Source organism: Octopus bimaculoides, chromosome 3 (assembly GCF_046866305.1).
Source record: "Octopus bimaculoides isolate indiv1 chromosome 3, ASM4686630v1, whole genome shotgun sequence".
NCBI lineage: Eukaryota > Metazoa > Mollusca > Cephalopoda > Octopoda > Octopodidae > Octopus > Octopus bimaculoides.
Genome location: NC_142930.1, coordinates 68,443,198 through 68,469,266, shown reverse-complemented (window position 1 = coordinate 68,469,266; position 26,069 = coordinate 68,443,198). Strand labels below are relative to the sequence as shown.

General features: G+C 36.9%; 1 protein-coding gene across 1 annotated transcript in view; it reads left to right on the top strand.

Annotated features, from left to right (window-relative positions):
• The window catches only part of LOC106882649 (ventricular zone-expressed PH domain-containing protein 1), a 68,687-nt gene that overhangs the window by 34,285 nt on the left and 8,333 nt on the right, over nt 1-26,069 (top strand). The window contains exons 7-13 of the mRNA XM_014933395.3: nt 3,346-3,677; nt 6,843-7,010; nt 12,441-12,579; nt 15,606-15,723; nt 15,959-16,101; nt 20,146-20,280; nt 25,058-25,207. Of these exons, the coding sequence (XP_014788881.1) occupies nt 3,346-3,677; nt 6,843-7,010; nt 12,441-12,579; nt 15,606-15,723; nt 15,959-16,101; nt 20,146-20,280; nt 25,058-25,207 (1,185 nt within the window). The remainder of the gene's footprint in view (nt 1-3,345; nt 3,678-6,842; nt 7,011-12,440; nt 12,580-15,605; nt 15,724-15,958; nt 16,102-20,145; nt 20,281-25,057; nt 25,208-26,069) is intronic.

The following is a 26,069-nucleotide window of genomic DNA, read 5'->3' as shown; positions in this document are numbered from 1 at the left end:
ACTTATCATAAGTGCTGTATTATATTGAAGACCAAGATGCTATCTGCTGATAAGATACCTTAGAGAAAGCTGTTTTTGGAATGGTAGACAAGGAGCGGATTAATCTTCAAGTCATCACTCACATTGTCTTTCATAAGCTTGTGGCCTGGCATTTTCTTCTCTTCTGTTGTTATGTAGGTTCTTCTGGGCATTTTTTTTTTTTACCCAAAAAAGACCAGTTTCATCACAGTTGAAATTAATTGCTGGTCTGAAGATAAGATTGACCCACTTGGTGAAGAACTGCCTGGTGAACAAGCATGTCATTCCTTTATTATTTTTAATGACAGCTAGAAAGGATTTGTTAATTTTGTAACAGTGTAGCTGAAATTTAATTGCTCATAAAGTGAAATAATCATTGAAACTGCAACAAAGATGAAATTTTAATTTTCAAAATAAAGCAATTGTGATTGGTCAGTTGCAGGTTTGGAGTCATGTCACACCTATGGTGACGTTGGTGATTATTTTACTAAAATGATTGACTACTAAAATCACTAATTGTCTACTAAAATGTGGAAAGCAAGAAATAAAGGAAAATCTTTGGGGTTTTTTTATATTGATTAAAGTGCAATTTTTTATTGTAATTGAGTATGGTTGAGTTCACTTCTTGATGCTTTACCATAGAAATTTTAAAGAGAGTTATGTAATTTTGTGTCCCCAATTGGAACTGAGACCACCACAGTGACATTGGTTTGAGGAGTAAAAGTTTGCCATGATTTCCAGCCAGACTTACTTTTCTAATCGAGACTGTATATTCATATAGTTACAGCCCATATTTCTTGATTTTTTAAGGGCAGGTTTCAGCGTTCTCTGATATTTGAGACATAAATCGGAGTAAGGGGAGTGGGGTGGGAAGAACTCAAAATCTGATCCACTGTTAATAAATTCTCTTATTCTTTTTTTGTCACTTTCATTCATGAAAAACTGTTATCAGTGAAGTTGTCTGAACTTCATATGTCCTATATATCATTCAAATACGAAAAGAATCATTAAAAAAAAAAAATTGTTGATGAAATTTATGCATTGATATATTTTTTTTCTGTTCTAAATAGATATATGAATTCAGCAGGGGCATAACACTGGTGTTATTCAGGAATTCCTTTTTAAATATTCTATCCATCTTTCTTTTCTGCCACTATTCCTGGTAAAGTCTTGTGGATAGAGTCCTCAGGCACTTCTTCCGTAGGGTCCTATCAGAAGCTAACACCATTAGATTTTCCAGCTGGATTCCCAAGCACAGTCAACTGAGACCACAAATATTGTCCAACCACCTCATTCTTGGTCTACTCCTAGGTCTCCTGTTGGCTTGGCTTGAAGAATCTGTCTTGCAATTCATTCCTGTAGTATTCTCATCTCATGTCCGTAGTGCTGGAGCCGTGACCTCTCTGTGTTGAGAAATAATGGCTTGACTTTGAAAGACTCCAATCTCTGAGCTACACACCCTGTGGAGTCATCATCATCATCATTATTTAACATCCGCTCTCCATACTGGCATGGGTTGGATGGTTTGACCAAGGACTGGCAAGCCAGGAGGCTGCACCAGGCTCCAATCTGATCTGGCAAGGTTTCTATAGCTGGCTGCCCTTCCTAACGCCAACCACTCTGAGAGTGTAGTGAGTGCTTTTTGCGTGCTACCGGCACAAGAGCCAGTCAGGTAGCACTGGCATCAACCACGCTCGAATGGTGATTTTTACATGCCACCTGCACAGGCATCGACCACAACTACGATTTCACTTGACTCAACAGGTCTTCTCAAGCACAACATCTTGCCCGACAATTGAAGGGTACTTTTAAACAGGCCGTTTATATGACACTGGCATCAGTCACGGCTACGATCTCATTTGGCTAAATGAAGAGGCGTCTACATGGTCACTCAAGCTGCTAGAAATAGCAGCTATATTTCCTTCAAACAATACTGCATTCCTTCAGGATGGTGTAGTCCTAGTCTTGAGTACACTTATTGAAAATAAGATGATATGATCATGGTTGAATGCCTTATTCATAGATCTGCTTAATCATGTTTGACTTAGGGCTAAGTATCATAATCACCATCCTTTTATGCCTGCTTTTCCCTGCTGGCATGGGTCAGTCCATTATGGTCCATGTCATTTGACAAACCCAGAAATTGTCATGTATGTCTTACAGTGTGGGTTGTATGCATTTTTTTGTGCTATCAGTACGAGAGGTTGTCCCATGTGAGAGGATTAGGAATTCTCTTTACTCTGTATCAGTTCTTATTTGGAGTTATTACCTTTCTAAACAGGTGGCTTGTAGTGTTCATAGTTCATGTTTCTTTTTTGCATGGTTTCTACAGTTGGACATCTTTCCTGTCACCGATCAGCTAGGTGTATTTTAGTGTGCAGTTGCTTCTAGAGTGGTTGTTCAATACAGAAGGGCTAATGAGTTCTTTCTCCCCTGTATCTGTTCTTAGAATTGCTGTCCTTGTACCGTGTGGTGAAACTTGTGGAGTTAACATCTCAACTGTACATTTAAATTGGTTGGTTTATTACCTATGGCTGGATGCCTTTTCTATCGCCAAACAGGCAATATGTAAAAAAAAACAAAAAAACGCCAACAATTATGGCATGTTGTGTGTGTGTGTAAAAAAGACAGCAAATTGTATTATATTGACATTCTTTGTTAACAAATTCTCCTGTAGCTCCATGCATCTGTTGGCAAGTGGAATGAAAGAATCCCTTACTTGAAAAACAGGTATGAGTCAGCAACAGGAAAGGTATCTGGCTGTAAAATAATGTCTCAGTAATAAGTATTTGTGTTGAAGGCATGTTGCCTAGTGGTTAGAGAATTGTGCTCGTGATTGTAAAATCATGGTCTCAACCACGCTTGAATAGTGCTTTTTACGTGCCACTGGCACAGATGCCAGTCAGGCGGCACTGGCATCGGCCACAGAAATTTAAATGTAAAACAAATGAACTATATATATTCCACAAGTGCGACAATTGTTTGTTGCTAATTATTGGCACTTCATATTTAATGTAGAGACTAACCTTTATATCAGAAAATATTTCTACAAGAGATAACATTCATTTGTGGTCTGAATTTTGATTTAGTAACAAGCACAACTCTTGATACAATAGTCAAGTGGTTACAGCTACAAAAGAAATTTTCAGCAACAATGCATTACTGAATTATCTAAACCTTGCCAACTAAAGGTTAATGTAAAAGCAGCAATAAAAAGAAAATGCCTAGAAGGGAATCTGTCAAAATTAATTTTTAAAGAAAGAAAATGAAGTATGTTTGGTGATTTTTTTTTTTTTGTCTCAGTTTGTTTTATTTCAATTTTGACAGAATGATGCTAAACGTAGTCTACAGTACTGCATGGGACAGCTGCCAAATGCTGACAAAACTACCCTTCCATTGTTCTTAAATGGCTTGAAGATGATTGCAGCATTCTCTCCTCATCTTTTGGGCCAACACATGCCAGAAATCAATAAACATTGTCAAAACAAACCCTACGTTGCTGACCTTTTGCATCAGTTACGTGAAGACTTAAAGAAGCGAAGTGCAACATGCCCAGAGACAGAAGAGATGCGTAGAAAGTATGTTTCGTTTGAGGGTGAGGAGCTGCGGAAAAAATTTGTTACATTTTCTGAAGGAGACATTCATCTTAGTGGAAGCACGTAAGTCTATTCATATCAAGTACACTTTAGTGATAAAAATTATTAAAACAGGGCTATAGTTTGAAAATTTTTTTTAATTGCCCGTATCCGCTGGAGAACTTGAATTCAGTGAATGAAATTGTGAAGTACATAGTTTTCCTACTACTTGTAGTATTGAGTTATACTTAAACATAGTACCTATTTACAACTTGATGAACTCATTCAGTGAGATAATTCTGTACTGTACTACAGATTGTACTTGTAGATTTTTGTCAACTATTTATGTAACTGACAGATGTAGATGCCTTCTCTCTCTATATAATTATATATTATATAATTTTATAATGAATATTTCCCTAGCATTTGTTGCATTGAGCTCATCATCATTTAACATCTGTTTTCCATGCTGGCATGGATTGAATGGTTTGACAGGAGCTGACCAGCTGAAGGGCTGTTTAGGCTTCATGTCTGTTTTGGCATGGTTTCTATGGCTAGATGCCCTTCCTAACACCAACCACTTTACAGAGTGTACTGAGTGCTTTTACTCAGCACTGACATGGATACTTTTTATGTTGCACCAGCACTTACAACTCCACAAGATTAGAGATGCTTAGCTGGAGAGAGTTGCAAAGGCAATCATGCTTTTACTTAGCTAATTGTTAGAAAAAACATTTCTCTTCTTAAAGCCATAGCAGTAGCAGAAGCAGTAGTGCACCAGACCAAAGTCTTTGCTTTTATTAGTTACTGATGTATTAATGGCATTTTGTTGCAATGTCCTACAGAATCATTATCATCATCGTTTAACATCTGTTTTCCATGCTAGCATGGGTTGAACAGTTTGATTGAGGTCTGGAGAGCCAGCGGCTGCACTAGGCTCCAATCTGAACAGGGAATGTTTCTACAGCTGGATGCCCTTCCTAATGCCAACCACTCCAAGAGTGTATTGGGTGCCTTTTACGTGCCACCGGCACAGGAGCCAGTCAGGTGGGCCTGGCATCAATCACATTTGGATAGTGCTTTTTACGTGCCACCGGCATGGGGGCCAGTCAGGGGATACTGTCATTGGCCACATTCAGATGGTGCTTTTTACGTGCCACCGGCATGGAAGCCAGTCAGTTGGACCTGACATCGACCATGTTTAGATGGTGCTTTTTACACACCACCGGCATGGGAGCCAGTCAGGGGCCACTGGCCACAGCTATGATATTGGTTTTACTTGACTCAACAAGTCCTCTCAAGCATATCATATCACCCGACACATCAGGGGTACTCTTAACTGGGCTGGACATGCATGGCTGCGATCTCACTTTAGTTGCCAGGTCTTCTCAATCACAGTGTATCTCCAAAAGTCTTGGTCTCCTGTCATTGCCTATGTGAGGCCCACTGTTTGAAGGTCATGCTTCATCTATAAATTTTAGCCAACACTCTGTGTAATAAACTGATGTAAGCATTTTGAATATTCACACACATATATGTTGTATGTATATATGTGTATATACCTATAGATTTTAGCCAACACTGTAAGTAAGAGAGAGAGCTGTAAACACTTTGTGTATACAATATCTTCAAGGATATTGTTTATTATATTGTGTTTATATACAATACCTTCAAAGATATGGTATATAATAAGGTGTTTATATTTTTGTCTTACAAACGATATTGGCTAAAAATTTTTTGTAAATTCTCTAATACAGATAAGCATTGAAATAAACTATTAACATACCTCATAAGTTATTATTCAAACAAGTTGTCTAGAATGCATTATATATAGAAAAAATGTTTGTCCAACTTACTCTACTCTTTAGCACTGTAGAGTTGTAAGGTGTATTCCTGCATAGTTAAAGAGGGTATTTAATAACTGATGAAATCTCAATGCAATGTTGAAGCTAGTCTGGCTAATCCCTATTTTTCTGTCTGTGATGATATTCTATTATAAAGGCAAGATGGTTACAACTGTCTGTTATAGACAGTATTAACTAAATTCTGTAAATTCTGTTGTATGATGTTGCACTGAAACAAAAAAAAATGTTAAAAAATCATTATTTGCACTGTGTACAATGAGATTTGCTACAATGATTTACTCAGTTATTCTTAATTTGTTCCGACAGATTCAAATGCAAATATGCTAGTTGCTGTTGTGTATTTCCACGGGAGAACAACTTTGCACTTTTATGATGATAGTATGATCATAACACACTCAACTCATTGTTGCAAGGGATTCTGGGACACTGGTGTTTCAATATGTGTCTCATCAGCCAGAAGTACCCAAGCCTTTTGAGCATAAATGAGCCACTGGCTTTGTTTATACCACACCAGTAATTTATCAGTGAGATAAGTCCCAGTGAAGGACCTGAACTCAGTACTGTGAGTTAATAAAATACTCACTATTTATAGTGTTCTTGCAGTTTACATCACAGACCTATCTAGGTCAGCTGGGATCCTACTCATCATCATCACTATCATCATCAATGTCAGTTTTCCATGCTGGCATGGGTTGCACAGCTTGTCAAGGACTGGCTTGAGCAGGGGCTATAGCAGTTTCCATAGTCTGTTTGGCTTGGTTTCTACAGCTGGATGCCCTTCATAATGCCAACCAGAGTGTACTGGGTGCTTTCTACATGACACCATTACCGATGCTTTTTACATGGCACCTTGGTTTTAAGATCTCAATCCTGTTGTGGTGGATGTGTCTTCTTGAGTACAAAAAGCATAGCATTCCCATGCCAGGAATCAAACCTGAGCCACCTGGGTGAGAGCCGGGAATCCTAACCAGTAGCTAATTGAGAAATTTAATATAACTGATAAAAATTGGAATTAGTATTCTTTATTAAATTTCCGTTGTAAATTTTTATTGTAAACTTTACAACTGAAACCACTTTGTATTGAAACATATAGGGATATGCTGAATGAAGGTGTATGTATTCCATGACAACTTTAAAAATGGATATAAGTTGAGGTCAATGATGATATTGTAGATGATGATAATAGCATTATTGTTGTATCTGCTGACGTTAGTCATGATGTCTTTTCTGATGACAGTAATGGTATGTGTGAATGTTTTGTTTGTGTATTTTGGAGATTTTTTTCATATTGTATATATATATATATTTTTAATGTTGATTACACAAGATTCTATCATTTCAAAATGCTATTATTTGTTTTCCCCACTGTTGTCTTGTATTAAAGGCCTGAGAAAGAAGTCCGATCTGTGTCCAGTCAAACTGAAGGGACTGTTACTGTGATTACAGTCGGTAATCCACCCAACTGCACATATCCAAGTGATACACTACCAGTTAAACATAATTTAATAGCTCCCTACAACTTGAACCAGCTTAGTCTAAGAAAAGCAAGCAGGTACCTGATTCTGTTTAATTCATTACTTGAACAATTCATTATTTTTCTTTTGTTTTCATTTTAAATTAAAAAGAAAAAAGGTTTTTTAAATGTTGTAAGTTATCACGATGTAGATTTTTGAGTCAAAGTGTCAAATAAAACTTGATATGTTGGTTAAAACTGGCCAGACTACATGTTAAATCGCTGTCACAATACTGCTGCTGCTGCTGCTACTACTACTGCTACTACTACTTATTAATAATATTAATATGCTTAGTTTTGTTTGTTTTTGTCCGTACCTGTGGTGTATGTCACTTCAAAGAAGCGAGTGGCAAAGCAAGAGAGGAGGACAGAGAGGAAGTAAGAAAGAGAGAGAGAGAGAGTGAAAGAGTCAGTGAATGGTGATGGCGTTCGTTTTGTGTTTTTAAATGTTTCAGAGAGGAAGTAAGAGAGAAAGAGAGTGGTGATGGCATTCGTATTGTGTTTTTAAATGTTTATCACATCGCAAGAAAAGTAGATACATAGATCCAAATAAAGTTGATACAGAGATACATACACACATTGTTAAATTAAAAGTGGGAGAGAGGAGGGACACAGAGGAAGTGAAGGAGAAAGTGAGAGACAGTAAATACATAGATCGAAAGAAAAGTTGTAGATGCACAGCAAATGTTGGATGTCACTTTCACTTTTCATTACCACACGAGGATAAAATTAACTTGCAAGTGGCTGAGTACTCCACAGACATGCATATCATTAATGTAGTTCTCAAGGAGATTCAGCCTCACACAGAATATGACAAGGCTGGCCCATTTGAATTACAGCTACAACTTATTTTGGCCCAGCTGAGTGAACTGGAGCAAGATAAACCTTCAAGTGGTTGGAAGAAAACGAAAAAAGATCCTATGGGTATTAATCTGGTCCTAACAGTGGTATTTGTGGGTCTCACAGATGTGGTGACCAAGCCCCCAGATAAACACTGATGCACAAGCTGTTGTTATCAAACTGAGCGTAAATCGAGGGTGAATACATGACGGAATAGCAATTATTTCGTCTTAGCTTTCACTTCTTGCATGTCATCTTTGCGTTGTGATATGGAACATTTCCTTTTCTTTCACTTAAAAAATGGCACTCCATTGGTTATGACAACAAGGTTCCTGTTTTTCTAATCAACAAACAGTTTGCTCGTAAAATTAACGCACAAGTGGCTGAATACTCCACAGACATGCATACCATAAGGTAGTTCTCAGGGAGATTCAGCCTCACACAGAATGTTACAAGGCTGGCCCCTTTGAATTACAGCTATAACTCATTTTTGCCTGCTGAGTTGACTGCAGCAAGGTGAAGTAGAGTACCTTCCTCAAAAACAGTGCACCGCAGTAAATCATACTTGTGACTCTTTGATCGTGGGCTGAATACCCCTAGCCACTGAGCCAATCACCTTCACTCTCTTAACCATAGAGTAAAGGAGTGAAGCAATAGGGAGAGAGAAAGGAAAGCCTCAGTCATTTACAATGACAATTAAAATGAAACATGATTGATCTTTTCTAGCTTCTTTACTTTTAACAATGAAGAAGTAGGAAAGACATTTTGTAATGAATAGAGGGAAAGTCTTTCAGGTGTTTATGTTTTTATTCTGGGAGTTCTAGAACAATTGACTGTTAGTTATCTCTTCTTTCCCCCACCCGTGGTACTTATTTGCCTTCTTTCATAGTTCTTCATGTCTTTTAGTTGGAGGGGAAAGACCATGTTCTTTTTCAGGCACGTTTAGCATTTTCTCTATAAACTACAAACAAGCCCCCACTTTCTTCCTCTTTTTTTTTTTCATAGAAAAACTAATACAAATTTCGAAAGAAGCCCGTCATATATATATATATATATATATATATATAATATTTTTATGTGTGTGTGTTTGTGTCTGTATTTTTTTCCCCACCATCATTGTTTGACAACTGATGTTGGTGCGTTTGCATCTCCGTAACTTAGCTGTTCGGCAGAAGAGACTGATTGAATAAGCACTAGGCTTACTGGGAATAAGTCCAGGGTCGATTTCTTCAAATAATTGAAACAAGTAAAAGAATAAAAGAATACCAGAAGAACGTTCTGTATCACTAAACTAAGAAAGTTCTTTGAATATGTGCGATATATTTTAAGGTTAAATAATAATTCTGTTTATGTTTGCATAAGTGAGATATTTTGGTTGGATTATATAATTATCGGTTTTGCACTTCTTTCTATATTCTGTAACTGTCGCAATATAGAAACATTTCTCATGGCACCAGCGCACAATTTACAGATGCTTACATTTTTTATGTATTCCGTGAATTTTTCATGGGTCCAGCTAGTACTACCACTATTACTACTACCACCACCATCACCACCACCACCACCACCACCACCACTACATCTACTACTAACTGCCACCGCTGTTGCTACTACTACTACTACCACTACCACCATCACCACCACCACACCACCTCTATCATTGTTGCTTTCATAGCACTTTTCCAACCATTTCCTTCTGAACATCAAAATCTGGTTACCCTGACCATGTTCTCTTATCTGCTTTAATATTGTGCAACGTAGTATTGATGTTTTGTGGTCCTTAACATTTCTTTGGATATCTTCGAGAGTCAGTACTTATTCACTTGGAATCTAAGCATCTTTGCTAACCACTTTAGGTGAGTCATATGACGAAACCACTGTAGATTAGATTTCTCCAACTGATAACATCATTGACAAGTAACGTACCAAAGTGGTTTCTTCAGGTACATGTTTTATGGCCAATGCTGATGACATGTGAAAGGCACATGTACTGGTGACATGTGAAAAGCATATGTTCTGGTGACACATGAAAGGCACCTGTACCAGAGACATGCAACAGGCACCCGTGCCAGTGATACATTAAAGGCACCTGTGCTGGTGACATGTGAAAGGTACCCATGCCAGTGACATGTGAAAGGTACCCATACTAGTAACAAGTGAGAGGCACCTGTGCTGGTGACAAACAAAAGGCACCCATACTGGTGACGCATGAAAGGCACCCATGCTGGTGACAATTGAAAGGCATCTGAGCCAGTGATGCATGAAAGGTACCTGTGTCAGTGATACACGAAAGGTAGCCATGCCAGTGACATGTGAAAGACATCCAGTACACTCTATGGAGTGACAGATGTTAGAAAGGGTATCCTACTGTAGAAACCAAGCCAAAACAGACTGAACCCTGGTGCAACTCTCTGGCTTATCAGTTTCAGTGAAATCATCTAATCCATGCCAGCATGGAAAGCAGTTGCTAATTGATGATGATGATGCTAATGATAATAATAAGATGGTCATCCAATCATGATGCTGCTACTTTAAATGAGATTGTTTTAGTACAAGTATAACATTAATTTTCCAGAACCTTTTGTTCCAAAACCTTTCTTGTTTACTGATTTTGTTTTCCAAGCCAGGGTTGGTCACCTTGGCCAACACACTCTATATTAAACAAACATTAAATTTATTTAAGTAATTAAATGAAATATAGGTACCTGTATGTGGAGGCGCAATGGCCCAGTGATTAGGGCAGCAGACTCGCGGTCATAGGATCGCGGTTTTCGATTCCCAGATCAGGCATTGTGTGTGTTTATTGAGCGAAAACACCTAAAGCTCCACGAGGCTCTGGCAGGGGATGGTGGCGAACCATGCTGTACTCTTCCACCACAACTTTCTCTCACTCTTTCTTCCTGTTTCTGTTGTACCTGTACTTCAAAGGGTCAGCGTTGTCACACTGTAAACTACATTAAGGGTACACGTGTCAGTGGAGTGCTCAGCCACTTGCACACTAATTTCATGAGCAGGCTGTTCCGTTGATCGGACCAACTGGAAGCCTCGACGTCGTAAGCGACGGAGTGCCAACAGGTACCTGTACATTAATATAAATGATACAGGTTTATTAATACTGTACTGTGCAAGGTGCCAATAAACTAGTCTATCAATTGCAGGAATTTGGAGTTCCAACTCACAAATTAGTGTACATTATAAGAGGTTCTGGACTATCAGTATCCAGAACGTTGGTGTTGTACCTATATTTGATATTTTGAAACCAGATTTCACTGACATTGAACAGCATACTATGAACTCATTGTAGATATGCCCTTCAGCATGCAAGAATATACACTAGTTATGCAGAATGAGCAGTAATGAAATATTTTCTCCAGCAAACTGATTTTACGTGTCACCTGCACAGGAGCCAGTCCATCGGCACTGGCAACGATCTCGCTTGAATGTCTTACTGGCAACGGCCATGCTCGAAATGGTGTATTTTACTAGTCACCTGCACAGGAGCCAGTCCATCGGCACTGGCAACGATCTCGCTCGAATGTCTTTTCACATGCCACTGGTACAAGTACCAGGAAGGCGACGTTGGTAATGATCACGCTGGTGCAATTTACGTGCCACCAGCACAGATGCCAGTATTTTACTAAACTAATTACAATTATTTAAATTTCAGTTAGGTAAAAATAAAAATAAAAATGCAAACCTGTAAGAGTATCATTTTGTATTTAACAACTAATATTTTTCATTCAAAATAAGTTCTGATTTTATCTTGTACTACCCACCAAAAGTTTGATTATAGACAATAAACATAATGCCAGATTTCTAAGTACCATTTGACTGGGCAAAGCATTCCAAGAAATTATCCTCATTTGTTCCCAAGATTCTATTAAATTAAATGATTTCTAACTTAACCTACCAATTAAGTTTCTTAAATCAATTGTCCAAGTCTTGACAAAAGAAAAACAGTGACAGGTTCAATTCTCTTAACCTTTTAGCATTTAAACTAGCAATATCTGGCCCAAATATTCTCATGTTTTATATTAAAAATGGTCAGATCTGACTTCTTACATCTATCCTACAATGTCATTCTAAAAATACACTATCTCAACATTGATGCTACAAAATAATGCATATTTAATTCAAAACAATGTAAATAAGCATTACATTTGACAGAGTAATCTAGATACTAAAGGGTTAATATGTCAATTGTTGTTAATTGCTGGTAAAGACCATATTTTGTTTTGCAACCATAATACACTACCAAATATATTAAAGATTTATAAGTCAATGCTGTGTTCTACTTTTGTGTTATCAGTACATTGTTTTCATTAATATGAACAGACCAGTTGCCAGGAATGTGTTTAATATGTAAATTGGTTTATCCAATAGTGTTACATTACTAAACTTAGTGGCTGTTTAAGCAATGTATTTGTGGATAATTAATGGGTTGGATGTGGTACTGAAGAAGGAGCAATAACTCCTGAAATATGCATATACACCCATTACCTATTTTTCTGTTTTTGATTACATTGTTTATATAGATGTATATGAAGCATCATAACTTTCAGTGCTGGCTCTACATTTTATAGAAAATCTTTAGAGATAAACTTGATGTCATTTGTTGTGTATTTTCAGAAGTTCATTAAATACTGACCCAATATTTGATAGACCAACTAGCCCAAGTTTTGAAACCATGGTATCAGACATTCCTCTTAGTAACAGTCTGACGTCAACTGCCACAAATCCATCCTGTCCATCTCCTGTTTCTTCTATGGTGAGTGACATGAATGCTGTCTATATTTTGTTTTTCACCCCCCTCCTACCACCACAAGTGAGTTTAAAATGTAATTTGGTGAGGGTGCATGGCCTCATAGTGTTGCACTCTCAATTGCCAGACTGGTGTGCATTGTGTTCTTGAGTAAATTACTTTCACATTGTCTCATTCCACTCAGCTGTAAATGGGTTATCCCTGCAATGGATTGGTGTTTCATTCAGGGGTAATGTTAGCCTGCCCACCTAGCCAGTGTGCTAGCATCATTTGAAAATTACAACAATGTGAGGAAGTGCATTGTGATCAGTGGTGTATAACAGCATCTGATAGTACTAAAAAGTGTGTTTATTTGGGAAGTCTGTTGTGTAGCATTATTCTGTAGTAATGTCCTTATATAAATATAAATGAATAATTATATTCTTGGGAATAGAAATTTCCCTTATGAATTGTTTTACACACTGGCTTCCTGATAAAATTCTTGTAAAAGATTTTTATCCTTTTTGAATTTATTAATCAAATATCTCCTTTTTTATAGGTATGAGGTTTTATGTGTGTAGGTGGTAAAGTTTATGAAGGTGTAAATGATTAATTAATAATTTCACTGATTAGTGTAGTAAGCAGTACACCTTTAGAGGCTCTATGTTTACTGCTTATTTTCCCCTAACTTTTTTTGTGCATATGTGTGTGTGTGTGTGTGTATAAACATTCATTCATACATACATACATAACTTAAGACTTCTCTTCTGTAGCTGGCTCTCCTCACCACTTTATGCACATAACTGCCAGGTACAGAATTCTTTTTCTGTACATAAGCCTGTCAAGTCTCGGTGTTTTAGTGATCACCTTTAACTAATCTGCTTCAAAACTTTGAAGCCATTTCCTCTTTACAAGTATTTACATTGAGATTTGAAAACAATCCACAATGAAAATAAGCCAAGAAATTAGACACCTCTCACTGTATTAAATTAACAGTTGCCTACAACCCTCAACTACCAATTAGCAGCCTACAGCTCTTACATCCAATGTCTCTAACCCTGTCAAGCCTCTAACCCTGCCTAATAGAAACGGTTATTATTAATAGTAGCCTTTTTCACTACCTCAGATTACTTTTTGTTGTCAATGATCTAGATCTTTTGGGGATCTCTTGCATTTAGCAAGCAAAGGGAGACCAAAATGACAATCTTTTAAGGATAGGCAGTAATTTTATATAGTTACTCAACCTGCAAGAGTTGGTAGCCACCTCTCTCTCAGATCAAACCCCACTACTTTCTTCAAAAAAAAAAAAGAAGGAAAAGCACATGCAATAATATAATCCTTGACAACATGCCTGAGATAAAAAGGATAAAAAAATGGATAGTAATGGAATACCTTTGATCATAAGTAGATGCATATTGCTAAAAACAGATAAGTACAGCTGGAATATTTTTAACCGTAGGTTTAGTCAATCAGAGATGATCTGCGGGCCAAATAGCATCATTTTGTTTTGTTGATGTTGTTTAGACCCAGTTGAACTTTGATGAGACAGACCTATAATCACAGTTGTTCAAGTTGTCACTACCTCCTCTCTTTCTCTCCCCTCTCTCTCTTAGTGTCTCTACACATGACTATATTATTAATGCATCCTTCCTATCTAAAGACAGTAGGATACAATACGAGGGAGATTTACCTGATATTTTGAGTTGCCAAGTAATTGTTTAGATCAGGCATCGACAACCTTTTTCAAGAAGTGGGCTACATGAGACATGGGTCATCATCAAACAGGCTGAACTACTAGAAAAAATTGAGATAATTTCCCATTAAGCATGCCATTCAGAAAGTCCTGTGGGTTGCAGTTTGGCTATGACTGCTTTAGAGGCTCCTTGACAGTTTGTCATTATCTTGTCTTTGGAAACTTTAGTGTCAGCAAAATCATTGACTATGACTTGGGAAAAACTTTAGTGTACAAAAAAGAGAAAGACTACTGTTAGGTCTGTAATGTGTGTGGAAGATGTCAATTGTATAAAGAACTACCAAGCACTAAAGATAAATCTTGAGGAAGAGAGATTGAAGAAAATAGGGGAAGAAGTGTAATTGACCTACATGTTTGACTGTTATAATATCTCATAAATATAACTTGTCCACCAGCTGCATTTAGTTGTTGTTACATGAATTTGGTATTTGCATATCTGATTAAAACAATATGTCTTGGACATAAGATAAATACTATCTTAATTTATGTTTTTACTGCATACATACATTCATGCAGGCATGGTTGAATTTAGAGGAAGCCTCAGAACCTTATAACATGGCATATATTTGAACTTAATCCTGATGTTTCTATTGATTCTGTGGTTTATCTAAAAGTTTGGTTACATCTTCCAGACTTTTCTTTCTGTCTCTTAATGGTTTATTTTCTGCTATGTTTTACAACAAACATTTTATTCCTCTTTAACAACCTGTATACAGTTATCATCTATATGCAAACTTGACATTTCACCTCTGATCTTGAACAGTATTTCCCAGAGTTCTTCAGAAGACACATAAAAATTATTCAGGTGTTGTTCAATGCCAAAACATCCTCCATTTATGTATTTTTATTTCACATGCAACCAACTGTGTATCAATGTATGCACAGTCACACATACCTACAGGCTGGCACTCTGTTGGTTATGATGACGAGTGTTCCAGCTGATCAAATCAACAGAACAACCTGCTCGTGAGATTAATGTGCAAGTGGCTGTGCACTCCACAGACACGTGTACTCTAAACATAGTTATCAGGGAGATTCAGCGTATCACAGAATGTGGGAAGACTGACCCTTTGAAATACAGGTACGACTCACTTTTGCCAGCTGAGTGAATTGGATCAACAGGAAATAAAGTGTCTTGCTCAAGAGCATAACACACCCGCAGGTATCAAACTCATGACATTATGACCGTGAGCCAAATACCCTAACCATTAAGCTATTTCCCTCACTACCTACATACAAACCCAAGTATACATCACTTCCTGTGTTTGTTTTAACTTTTTGTAATTTTTTAATTTCTCAGAAGGAACTGTATCGTGATGTTGTCCAACAGTTTTGTGAAAAGCATCTTGGAAAGATCCGTGTTTTTATCAATAATGTGACTGCTCGTTTGCCATCACCTGTAAAATGTAGTGTTGTTAGTAAGTACTTTTTTTTTTTAAAACCACATTTTTTGAATTGTAACTATTATCTGACACAATATTCTTCAGCATTGTGTTATAATGTGGGATTAGATAAAGCTGTTGTTTTAATGTGATTAGTTGATTTATTAAGTGAAAATTATATAAACCTTCCTCTCGTTTTTTTCATCTATATTTTGCCATCCTAATATCTGATCTATTAATTTCATGCTATGTTTATACTTTATTTATCTAGATGGTCGCCATAAACGTTACGTTAAGCTAAACTTTGTATGTTCCAGTCATCGAGGAGATGAGTGTCTTTATAGTAATAATTGTTTTGTGTTAATTACACACATACCCAAAACCTGGATTCATCTCATGTTTCTAGCTTTACAGGTTAGTGACTTTTACATAGTTTTTTTAATTAGATATTTTATTGTTATGTAGAAGTATGTTAATCTAATTAAATAATTTTCTTTGAAAAAATTGTTGAAATGCAAAGAAAAGAAACACTTTAAAAATTTAACAAAGCCCTTATATGTTTTCATCAGCTTTGTTATTAAACAATTTACCAGTAATTAATATAACCATTAACTACTGGTAAATCATCATCATTTGACATCTGCTTTCCATGTTTGCCTGGGCTACATGGTTTCACAGGGGCTGACAAACTAGCAGACTGCATCAAGCTCTGCAGCCTGCTTTAGTATGGTTTCTGCAGCAAGCACTTTACAAAGTGTACAACACATCTCAAGACAAATTTTGAAAATTACTTTTTATAATGTAAATTGATGATGCCATACTAGGTCAAATGATTCTGTAAGCTGTTGGTAGGAGTCATCTATGGTAGAGCTAGCTTATAAAAACAAAGGGATAGATTTATTAGATTACATCTGAGAATGAGGTACATCATAAAAGAATAACAAAGGATCATGGTGCAGTGGCATCATACAACCTGACTGGAAGAGGGGGATAATTACCCTACTATGGAGCAATTATGGGGCTCTTACACTTGTCTCTGTGTCCATTAAGGTCTTTCCTAGGGTCATCTTGAATAGAGTGTGAAATCATCTGCTTGCTTCTCAGCAGCTGGGGCAGTTAGGATTCATGCCAAAGAAGTCTACTACTGACAAGATTCTGGCTCTTTGTGTACTCATTGAATGCAGGTGGAGCTTTTGGCAGGAGCTGCTTGTAGCCTATGTCATCCTCTGCAACGTGTTTGAATTAGTGGACAAGATGTGCTTTGGAGGATTCTGGAACTGCAAGGCACACCTCCTTAACTAATTGAGCTGATTATGGCCTTGTACACCAGAACAGTCAGTGTTGATTGAGATTGGGGGCTCAGCATCTGACGTTTTACGAGTTAAATCTGGGGACCATCAAGACTGTGCCTTGGCTCCCACTCTGTTTAATGCCTGCTAGCTTGATCGAGTTTTGGTATACTCATTGGTGAAACTAGGATTACAGACCTAGATTTTGCTAATGGTGCAGTTATTCTTGCTGAGTCTCTGGATGTCTTAAGGAATGCTCTTTTTTCACTAAGTAAGGAAGTGGAGCTATTATGTCTTTGAGTCTCTTGGGTCAAGGCAAAGATCCATTCCTTCTCTGCTTTCTTGGAGGATTCCATCTTGTCTGTCTTTGTTGTGGGTGAGAATGTCAGAGTTGTTGACTGCTTAACTTATCTTAACAGTGAGATTCATAGTGACATTAGCTGTGAGTCTGAAATCCTAAAAAAAGATTAGATGAGTTGGTGCAGTTGTAGACTCATTGGACAAGTGTGTTTGGCAATGCTGATATCTGAGCAGGAGGACAAGGGTTTGAATCTTTACATCTTTAGTCCTCCCTATCCTACTCTGTTGTTGTGAGACTTGGATACTGCCCCTGACTTTTAGGAGTCACCTGAACTCCTTTGGTACCAGGATGCTTTGCAAGATTGTGGGTTACCACTGGTCAGATTTTTATCCAACCAATGACTCTACTTAGAAACTGGCATATGTCCTGTTACTTGTATGACTTGGGAACACCAGCCCAAACTGTTTGGCTTGATTTTCCAAGTTAGACCCTGCTTATCATGTTCTTTTCACTGAAGATCTAGCTGGATTGATGGGGCATGTTGGTTGACCACATGGTCACAGCAGATGAGGAAGTATCTCACAGAGATGGAGGATTGACTAGGATTTTACTTGATAGGTTGCCTGAGGAGACCTAAGAATATACTGACAAACGCAGTCCATTCCCCCGTACTTTACCTGACCTGATGATGCATGGTATGATACTGTACGGCAAATTTATATCATTTATTTTATTAAGAAACACAAAAAAATGTAATTATGACAACTACAACAATGCTAGTGGTGTTGATAATAGCTAGTAGTTCATGATCTGCTACAAACTTTTAGTTTGCTATTAGTATTTTACATCCATGATTTTCCCATACATAGGTGGGATAGTTTTGGTAGATTTTCACATGTACTAATTATTGGATTGAGTATTTTTATAGCTGGATGATTTTTCTGACAGCTATTCACAAAGTGAGAAGGTATCAGCTAAGCAGTAGGCAGTGTTATGTACCTCACCTAAGACTATGAAACATTTCAATTGATATTTCTTAATTTAACTTATTTCGATTATTTCTTAATGACATAAGTGAAATGAATTTGCCATACAGTTTCCCATCATGCACCATGACCCTTTGTCATTCTTTTTTATGATGCACATCATTCTCAGGTCACTTTTTTCTATAAGCTAGCTTTATCATGGATAACTCCTGCCAACAGCTCATAGAAATGCTTGACCTAGTTTGTATCATTAAAAATAATTGTAGCTACATTGAAAATTCTGATGATATTAACAAGTGTTTATACATATCTCTAAGCATATCTTTATATATTTTTATCTATTATATTTGTAGATATTTTAATAGTATGTCTTGTGTGTACAGTTAAATGTACAACTGCTTCTGTTGAGTTTAGAACTCCACCTAGAGTATTATCAGTTAATCTGCTTCCAGCATAGTGGTGTGGTTACTACTATTCTTAATAGTATTACTGGTTATGATACATAGAACAAATGTAGAAGAAATTATGATAAGCACATGTGTATATTATTTATTCCCTACATTTTATTCACTGCAATAATTGTTTGGAACTTCTGTATTGGATGTTACAATTGGATGCTTAACCACAATGGATTGTATGTAGGAACACTTCATATAAGCTTGTATTTATATTAATTTCTTTGATATTTTAATAAAGATAATGATTTATTTAACTAGTTTAGTCAAGTTCAATTTTTATAAGACTCCAATTTTAATACCAGTGCACACTTATCTTCTATATTGACTACTGAATAGATGTAATTCATATCTGATTTAGTTTTACTGTTACTCTGTATTTAATTTTTTAAAAATGTTTTAATAAAATTATTTTAATATTCTTTTCTTTGCTTGCTAAAAAGCAAATATTTGGGTACATTTCCTTATTGTAGAGTCATAAAATTTACACCAATTCTTTCTTTAGCAATTTTGTCACTTGTGTTAAGCATGAGAAATACTGCTATCCAAATTGATAGGTATTGGCCTACCACCTAAAGAGCTGGTAGTTCATATCTCAGCATCTGTAAATATGCTCACCATCTAGAAATAAATACTATGTTAATAAACTATTACTTGTAGAAGTTGAAGCGCTGAGTAATTGGTGTTTGTTTCATTATCTTGCAGTGCTTTAGTAACTTACAGTGCATGAGTAAAGTCTGGTTATGTTAGGTTTAAATACATTATGTGAAGTGTCAGTACCTCTGTAACCCAAACAAATTATAGAAATCACTTTATTTAAGTATGTAGAATAGGCACAATTCATTTAAGTATGTAGAATAGGCACAATTCATTTAAGTATGTAGAATAGGCACAATTCATTTAAGTATGTAGAATAGGCACTAGAGCTTCTGAGAAAATTTGTATGATAGATTAAATATTTATCTAGGAGAATATTTGTTTGTCACTGGAAAAAATTAAGTTAAACACCGATCTTTGGATTTAAGTCACATGAAAGATTTATTTATATATAGCCTTAGGTGACAGAAAATGTACATATGTACATTTCTACAATTACAAATTTGTAGTGGGAGATATAAATTTTAGATAAGAACATGTATTATTGCATATACTGTTATATATTGTATATTACTATCTATAATGATGTGCTACAATTATGCTTTGTGTATTTTTTATGGCAGTGATGCTGCAGCAGTTTACTCCTAACTTATAGTTTCCATTTGCAATACCCATTTTATCACTCACTCTGTTGTTTGAAAATTTCGCATGATTTTCCATTTTGTTTGCTTCAAAGTTCTATGTTTTCTTACCTATAAAGCAAATCCTTTTTTATAATTTCTAAAATTTGTTTATTCAAAACATTTAAGTTTTGTGATCTTTCTTTTTAGGCCAAAGCCAGTTCTGCTTTAGGCCAACAAGATACATCTGTAAGTTGTCTGAAACGATGTTGGGATGCTCTGAAGTCAGAAAAAGGCCCAAGTAGTTTTCTTACTGTTGTTACATCATCATTTCCATCAGCTAAGGTTAGTAATTAATTCTATTTTATCAATTCATATTTTTTTACTTATATGAGGTCTGATCAATAAATATCCGGACTGTTGCCATGTTAATGAAGCTAAAGCACACAGTGAAGCAGCTTGGCACACATTGACCTTGAACTCTGTTGTGCAGGTTCACTAAGCTTTAATGTTCTAGTTCACTTCTGCTGTTTACAGCAGTGCTTGGAAAGAAGGTGTGTAGCGTGTGATCATCACATTGACCATCACAGAGAAAGTTGTCATGGTGACACCTGCTCAAAGGCCTAAGCAAAGTTGCAGAAAGTGTATGGAGAGGAGTGTATGAGTCGCACACAAGTGTACGAATGGTTCAGACGTTTCCAAGATGGCTGGCAAAATGTTGACATTGATGAATGTTCTGGGAGACCTGCAACCAGCAGAACTGAGAAAAACATCGCAGATGTGCATGCAGCTGTGAGGGGAAATCATCGAATCACCATTTGTGTGTTATCAGAGGATGTGAAGATTAGTTACAGTTCAGTTCAGTCCATTATCACTGAAGATTTGGGTATGAGACGCCTATCTGCCATGTTTGTGCCAAAACTGCTTTCAGCTGACCAAAAGACACTCATGTTTCAGTTGCACAAAATCTCCTTGATTGTGTTGAGAATGATGAAAACTGTTTGAAAACTTTGCGTAGGCTTCTGAGCAGCTATCGCCAAGCTTTTGGCAAAATTTGATACAGATTCTCTGCTCAACTTTCTCTGTCATGGTCAATGCGATGATCACACGCTACACACCTTCCTTCCAAGCACTTTTGTAAACAGAGGAAGTGAGCTAGAACATTAAAACTTAGTGCACATGCACAGCAGAGTTCAAGGTCAATCTGTATCAAGTGGCTTCCTTCTCCATGCTTTAGCTTCATTACCATAGCAAGAGTCCGGATACTTATTGATCAGACCATGTATATTAGTATTTATGATCAAATGCTTAAAAAAACCCAAAACACATTGTTAACGTGTTAAAATACTCTACCATTGACTAAATTGATTTCAAATTGACTTTAACCATTGAACATAATTTCATTTGCCTCAGTCTACCTCAGTGACTACAGATTCTACTCTTACTCTATGGTTAATTGGTTATCAGAAGAGCATTTAACTGGGGGAAGCAATATCTGTTGCATTAACATAAAAATGCTCAAATTCTGAAAAGGAAACAATTTTTTCCTTATTAGAATGGCTAAATGGTAAAAAGAAGGCATCATATATTATACATGGCCCAATAGATAAGTTATTTCACTTTAAACATTCAGCAGTTGTTGACAGTATAAAATTCATTTTATTTAGTTAGCATTGTTGGATTAAAATTCTATAGCTCTGAAACAAAATTTTGATGGTTTATGATTTCCTTTTTCATTTTTTTCTTTTCAATTTTTCTTTCGAAACAAATATTTTAAGACTCAAGTGTAGAATTTCCAGTTATTACATAAGTATGATATACACAACTCCTCTATTTAACTTTCGTTTCACTGAATGTTTGACTTGTCCATGAGAGATTCCAGATTAGTTTTTCCACTAATGCGAATAAAAGGAAGTTCAGTCAATGATAATGATTGGTAGTAGGAGCAGTTTATACACCATGCACACAAATATGTTACTAGAAGTATGAATATTTATGTATATGTGTATATTACTAGAAATATGCATATTCATTTATATGTGGACTCATGTTACTAGAAATAGGTTACCTGGCTGTAACTAAAGATTTATTCATTTGAAATTAAGTTAAATGAGAGATAAGAAGATAAACTGAAACCACTCAACTGAGACAGTAATTCTGCTCTGTGAATCTAATGTGACTTACTGTGAAATCTCTCTCATAAAGTCCAAATTCTATAATGACCCTTCTTCTGTAGTTTCTACTATTACCATCACTCTACATAGTCTTTATGTATGTGCATGCATTTATCTGGTCTAACTTCTTCCTTCCATGTAAGACTGGGATTCAACACTGACCTTCATCACGTTTTATGCCTACTTCCAGGTGTAGCTACTACCAGGTTGGATCATGATTTTTTTGTATTTCAAGCTTTGATTAATAGTTCAAACAAGTTACATACTAAAAGTGTTTATTCATCAAATTGTATATTTGGTTTGTTGTCATTGTTGTGCCAGATGCTCTATTCCATGCTTATCCCATTTGGCTGGTTTAGAGGCAAAATACACTCTATGCCCATTTTCAGTCTCATCTACATTGTTGAAGTTCTGTCCCTGCAGGAAATGAACCATGGGTCAGAAAATGTGGTAATTTGATGGTGTAAGGTCTGGATTATAGGCAGGGAAAGGCAGCACTTTCACCCCTTCAAGCTACTCAAGTTAGCACTTGGTCACATTGGCAGTATGTGCTAGGGCATTGTCATGTTGTAGAAGTGTGTGTTTTTGATTGACCAATGTTGAGTAGTTGGCTTTTAAAGCATCATATAGTCACTGCCATTGTTGAGCATAAAGGTTAACATTCACAGCATGACCATCTAGGACAAGCTCTAAGTGCAACCATCCCCCATGAAATTCCACCAGACACACAACATGACCTTCTGCTTAAATTGCCCTTGTTTGACAACATTTTCTGAAGTCTAGCTGGAACAAAGCCACTGATTTACCAAGATTGCAAAAATAGATCCATTTTTCATCCTCAGTTACAATTTGATACTAAAAATAGGCATCTTAGGGAATTGCCAGCAGTTTGCAAATGTTCATACATTGTTGAGCCTGGTCATTGGTTAGTTCATGAGAAGTTTCTTGACAGCTTTTGTTCACAAGGTTGAGCTTATAGAAGTGTTTATTGATGGTGCTTTGTGAAGGACCAAGTTCTGCTGACAATGTACAATTGCTTGTATTTGGCTGTTGTCCAGCCATTTCAAGCATGGCCTCATTTTCCACAATAGAATGTCTTCCTGATCTTAGTTTGTCTTTATAGCAGGTGTCACCTTCCTTGAAATGTCAACCACTTTTGTGCTACATGTTCGTTGACAGCTCCTGGGTCTTCCACATCATTAATTTCTTCTGTTGCTGCCCTTGCACTCAGTTCTTTTTCCCACAGGTAGTGTAAAATGGCTCTAATTGCAATTTTTTTTATCACTCATTATCAAAGCTGTAAAATAAACAATAAACAATTGATATTTGTAAGCTATATTTGAAAATAATGAATAAACAATTCAACAACAGTTGGACAACAAATTGTGTCAAATTAATGATATAACGTGGAAATACAAGTTACCGAAAAATCATCAGTGAGAATTTGTAAAAGAATTTTTGACTCAGCCAGGTGTGATGTCAAAGTACATTTGATAAACAACTGTACTTTCTTATTACTTTCTTCAAGGAGCATGAAAATTTGAGAGTTTTTGCACTGGAGAAATTAAGTGTTGAAACAATTACGTGTCTAAGTACAGATTTGATGAAAATAAATGAATGAACTATTGTACATGTATTGTGAACTATTAGTTTATGGTAAATAGTTGTTTGCAATAATGGTTGATGTGGTGACGGAGAGTGCAAGAAAGGGATTGATAATGGAGATACTGTATGCAAATGACCTTGTTCTGATGAGTGAGATGAAGGAGGGATTGAGAGAGAAATTTTGGAAATGGAAGGAGATGCTTTGAAAGCAAAGAAGACAAAGGTGATGGTGAGCAGGTGGAAGGAGAAATGTTTGTGAGTAAGGTGGATCCATGTGGTGTATGTGGGAGGAGGGTAATGGCAAATATGGTGTTGTGTAGAGGTGTGAGAAATAGATTCATGGTAGATGTATGAAAATGAAGAAGGTGACCCCAAGACTGGCAAGAGAGTTTGTGGAAGATGTGAGAAAAGAGCTGGAGAGCTGGCAGAACCAGTGGAAACGCTATGTGACAAGGTGGAAACGGTGAAAGGGTTTTGTTATTTGGGAGATAGGGTGCATGTAAGTGGTGGATGTGAAGCAGCTGTGACAGCAAGAGCGAGACTTGTCTGGGTGAAGTTCAAGGAATATGGAATCTTGTTATGTGGGAAAAGGTTCTCATTGAAGATGAAAGTAAAGGGCTATAGGAGTTGCTCAAGCTGCAATGCTGTATGGGAGTGAGATATGGTGTCTGAGGGAAAAAGAGAGATGGTAGTTTTGAGAAGGACCGAGAGAGCAATGGTGAGAGAAATGTGTGGAGTGAAGCTGTTTGATAAGAGGAGGACTGAGGACTTGATGGGGATGCTGGGGTTGAAGGAATCGGTGGAATGGCTTGCAAGGGCAAATGGAGTGCAGTGGTATGGCTTGTGTTGAGGAGGGATGAGGAGCATATTCTTAAGAGGGTGCTAAAGTTTGAGGTAAATGGACTGAGAAAGCGAGCTAGACTGAGGAAAACATGGAGGGGACAGGTGGGGGAGGAGATTGCGAGGGTTGGCTTGAGATGGGAGGACACCCAAATCAGGGCAAGATGGCAAGATGGTGTGAGGGCGGTTGCTATGGCATTGAGGTAGATCTGGCCATTCCCATTAACGGGGACAAAACTTGGATTTAAAACACTGGATGATGATGATGAAGTGGATTAGAGTGTGCCAAAGAAGACATAGAATAACTAACTTTATAGTTATGTTTATTAAGGTGCAGATGACAATCAGAAGGGATGATTGGCAAATGACTCGAATCAAGCTGAAACAGAAAATGAATGTAATACTACCACTTAGAATGATGGAACTTGGATTAGATGTCATGAAATAGTTATGGCAGATTTAATTTCAATGTCTTAAATTCAGTTGTTTTCTTGTCTTTGTAGGATCAAGATGCTCTTCTTCATGAACTTCACAGTGTCCGTTATTTCGATGTTTTTGAATTCAATGCTGCTGAGCACCATTGGGCATGTTTTATGTGCAACCACCCTGAAAAAATGGTCACTTTACTTCAGGATGGTAGTCCATTTATTTCTGTAAGTAAAGATATATTTCAGTTCATATTACTGTTACAAGCCTGTGACTCTACCATTCTTCTCTGGAGATTTGTCTGTTGTTATGCAATGATTTTGTCTATTATTTGGCTGTATATCAGAAACTTTCATGAATGGGTAAACCAGATCTATTGACCTACAGGTGTGTCTAGTTGGACCTTTTTCTTTCTCTGCTCATATTAAATGAATAAATTGAACTAAGCACTGCAATCTCACCAGTATGGAGGGCTTGGAAAATCTCATGGGCATTGACTAACTCCACCTTTTCCTATGAGTAACTAATAAGAAAAAAGAAAAACTTTAGAAATACTCGCTACTTTATATATTATTTCCATTTGTTACATGGGTTGTAACAGCTGAGGACATGCGTAGGCTTGAAAGAAATGAAGTCAGTATACTTTGCTGGATGTGCAATGTCAGTGTGCATGTTCAACAGAGTATAAGCATCTTGAGAGAAAAGTTAGGTATAAGAAGCATCAGATGTGGTGTGCAAGAGAGACAGCTGTGCTAGTATGGTCATGTGATGTGTATGGAGGAGGACAGCTGTGTAAAGAAGTGCCAATCTCTAACTGTGGAGGGAATCTGTGGTAGAGATAGACCCAGGAAGACATGGAACGAAGTGGTGAAGCATGATCTTCAAACTTTGAGCCTAACAGAGGCAATGACTAGTGACTGAGACCTTTTGTGATGTGCTGTGCTTGAGAGGACCCGTCAAGCCAAGTGCATCTGTGCTGGTGGCATGTAAGGAACACTTTTCAAGTGTTGGGCCTCACGGAGGCAAAGTCGCTGAGTTCCTTTTGAGTGTTGGGCCTCACAAAGGTAAAGTGGCTGAGTTCCTTTCGAG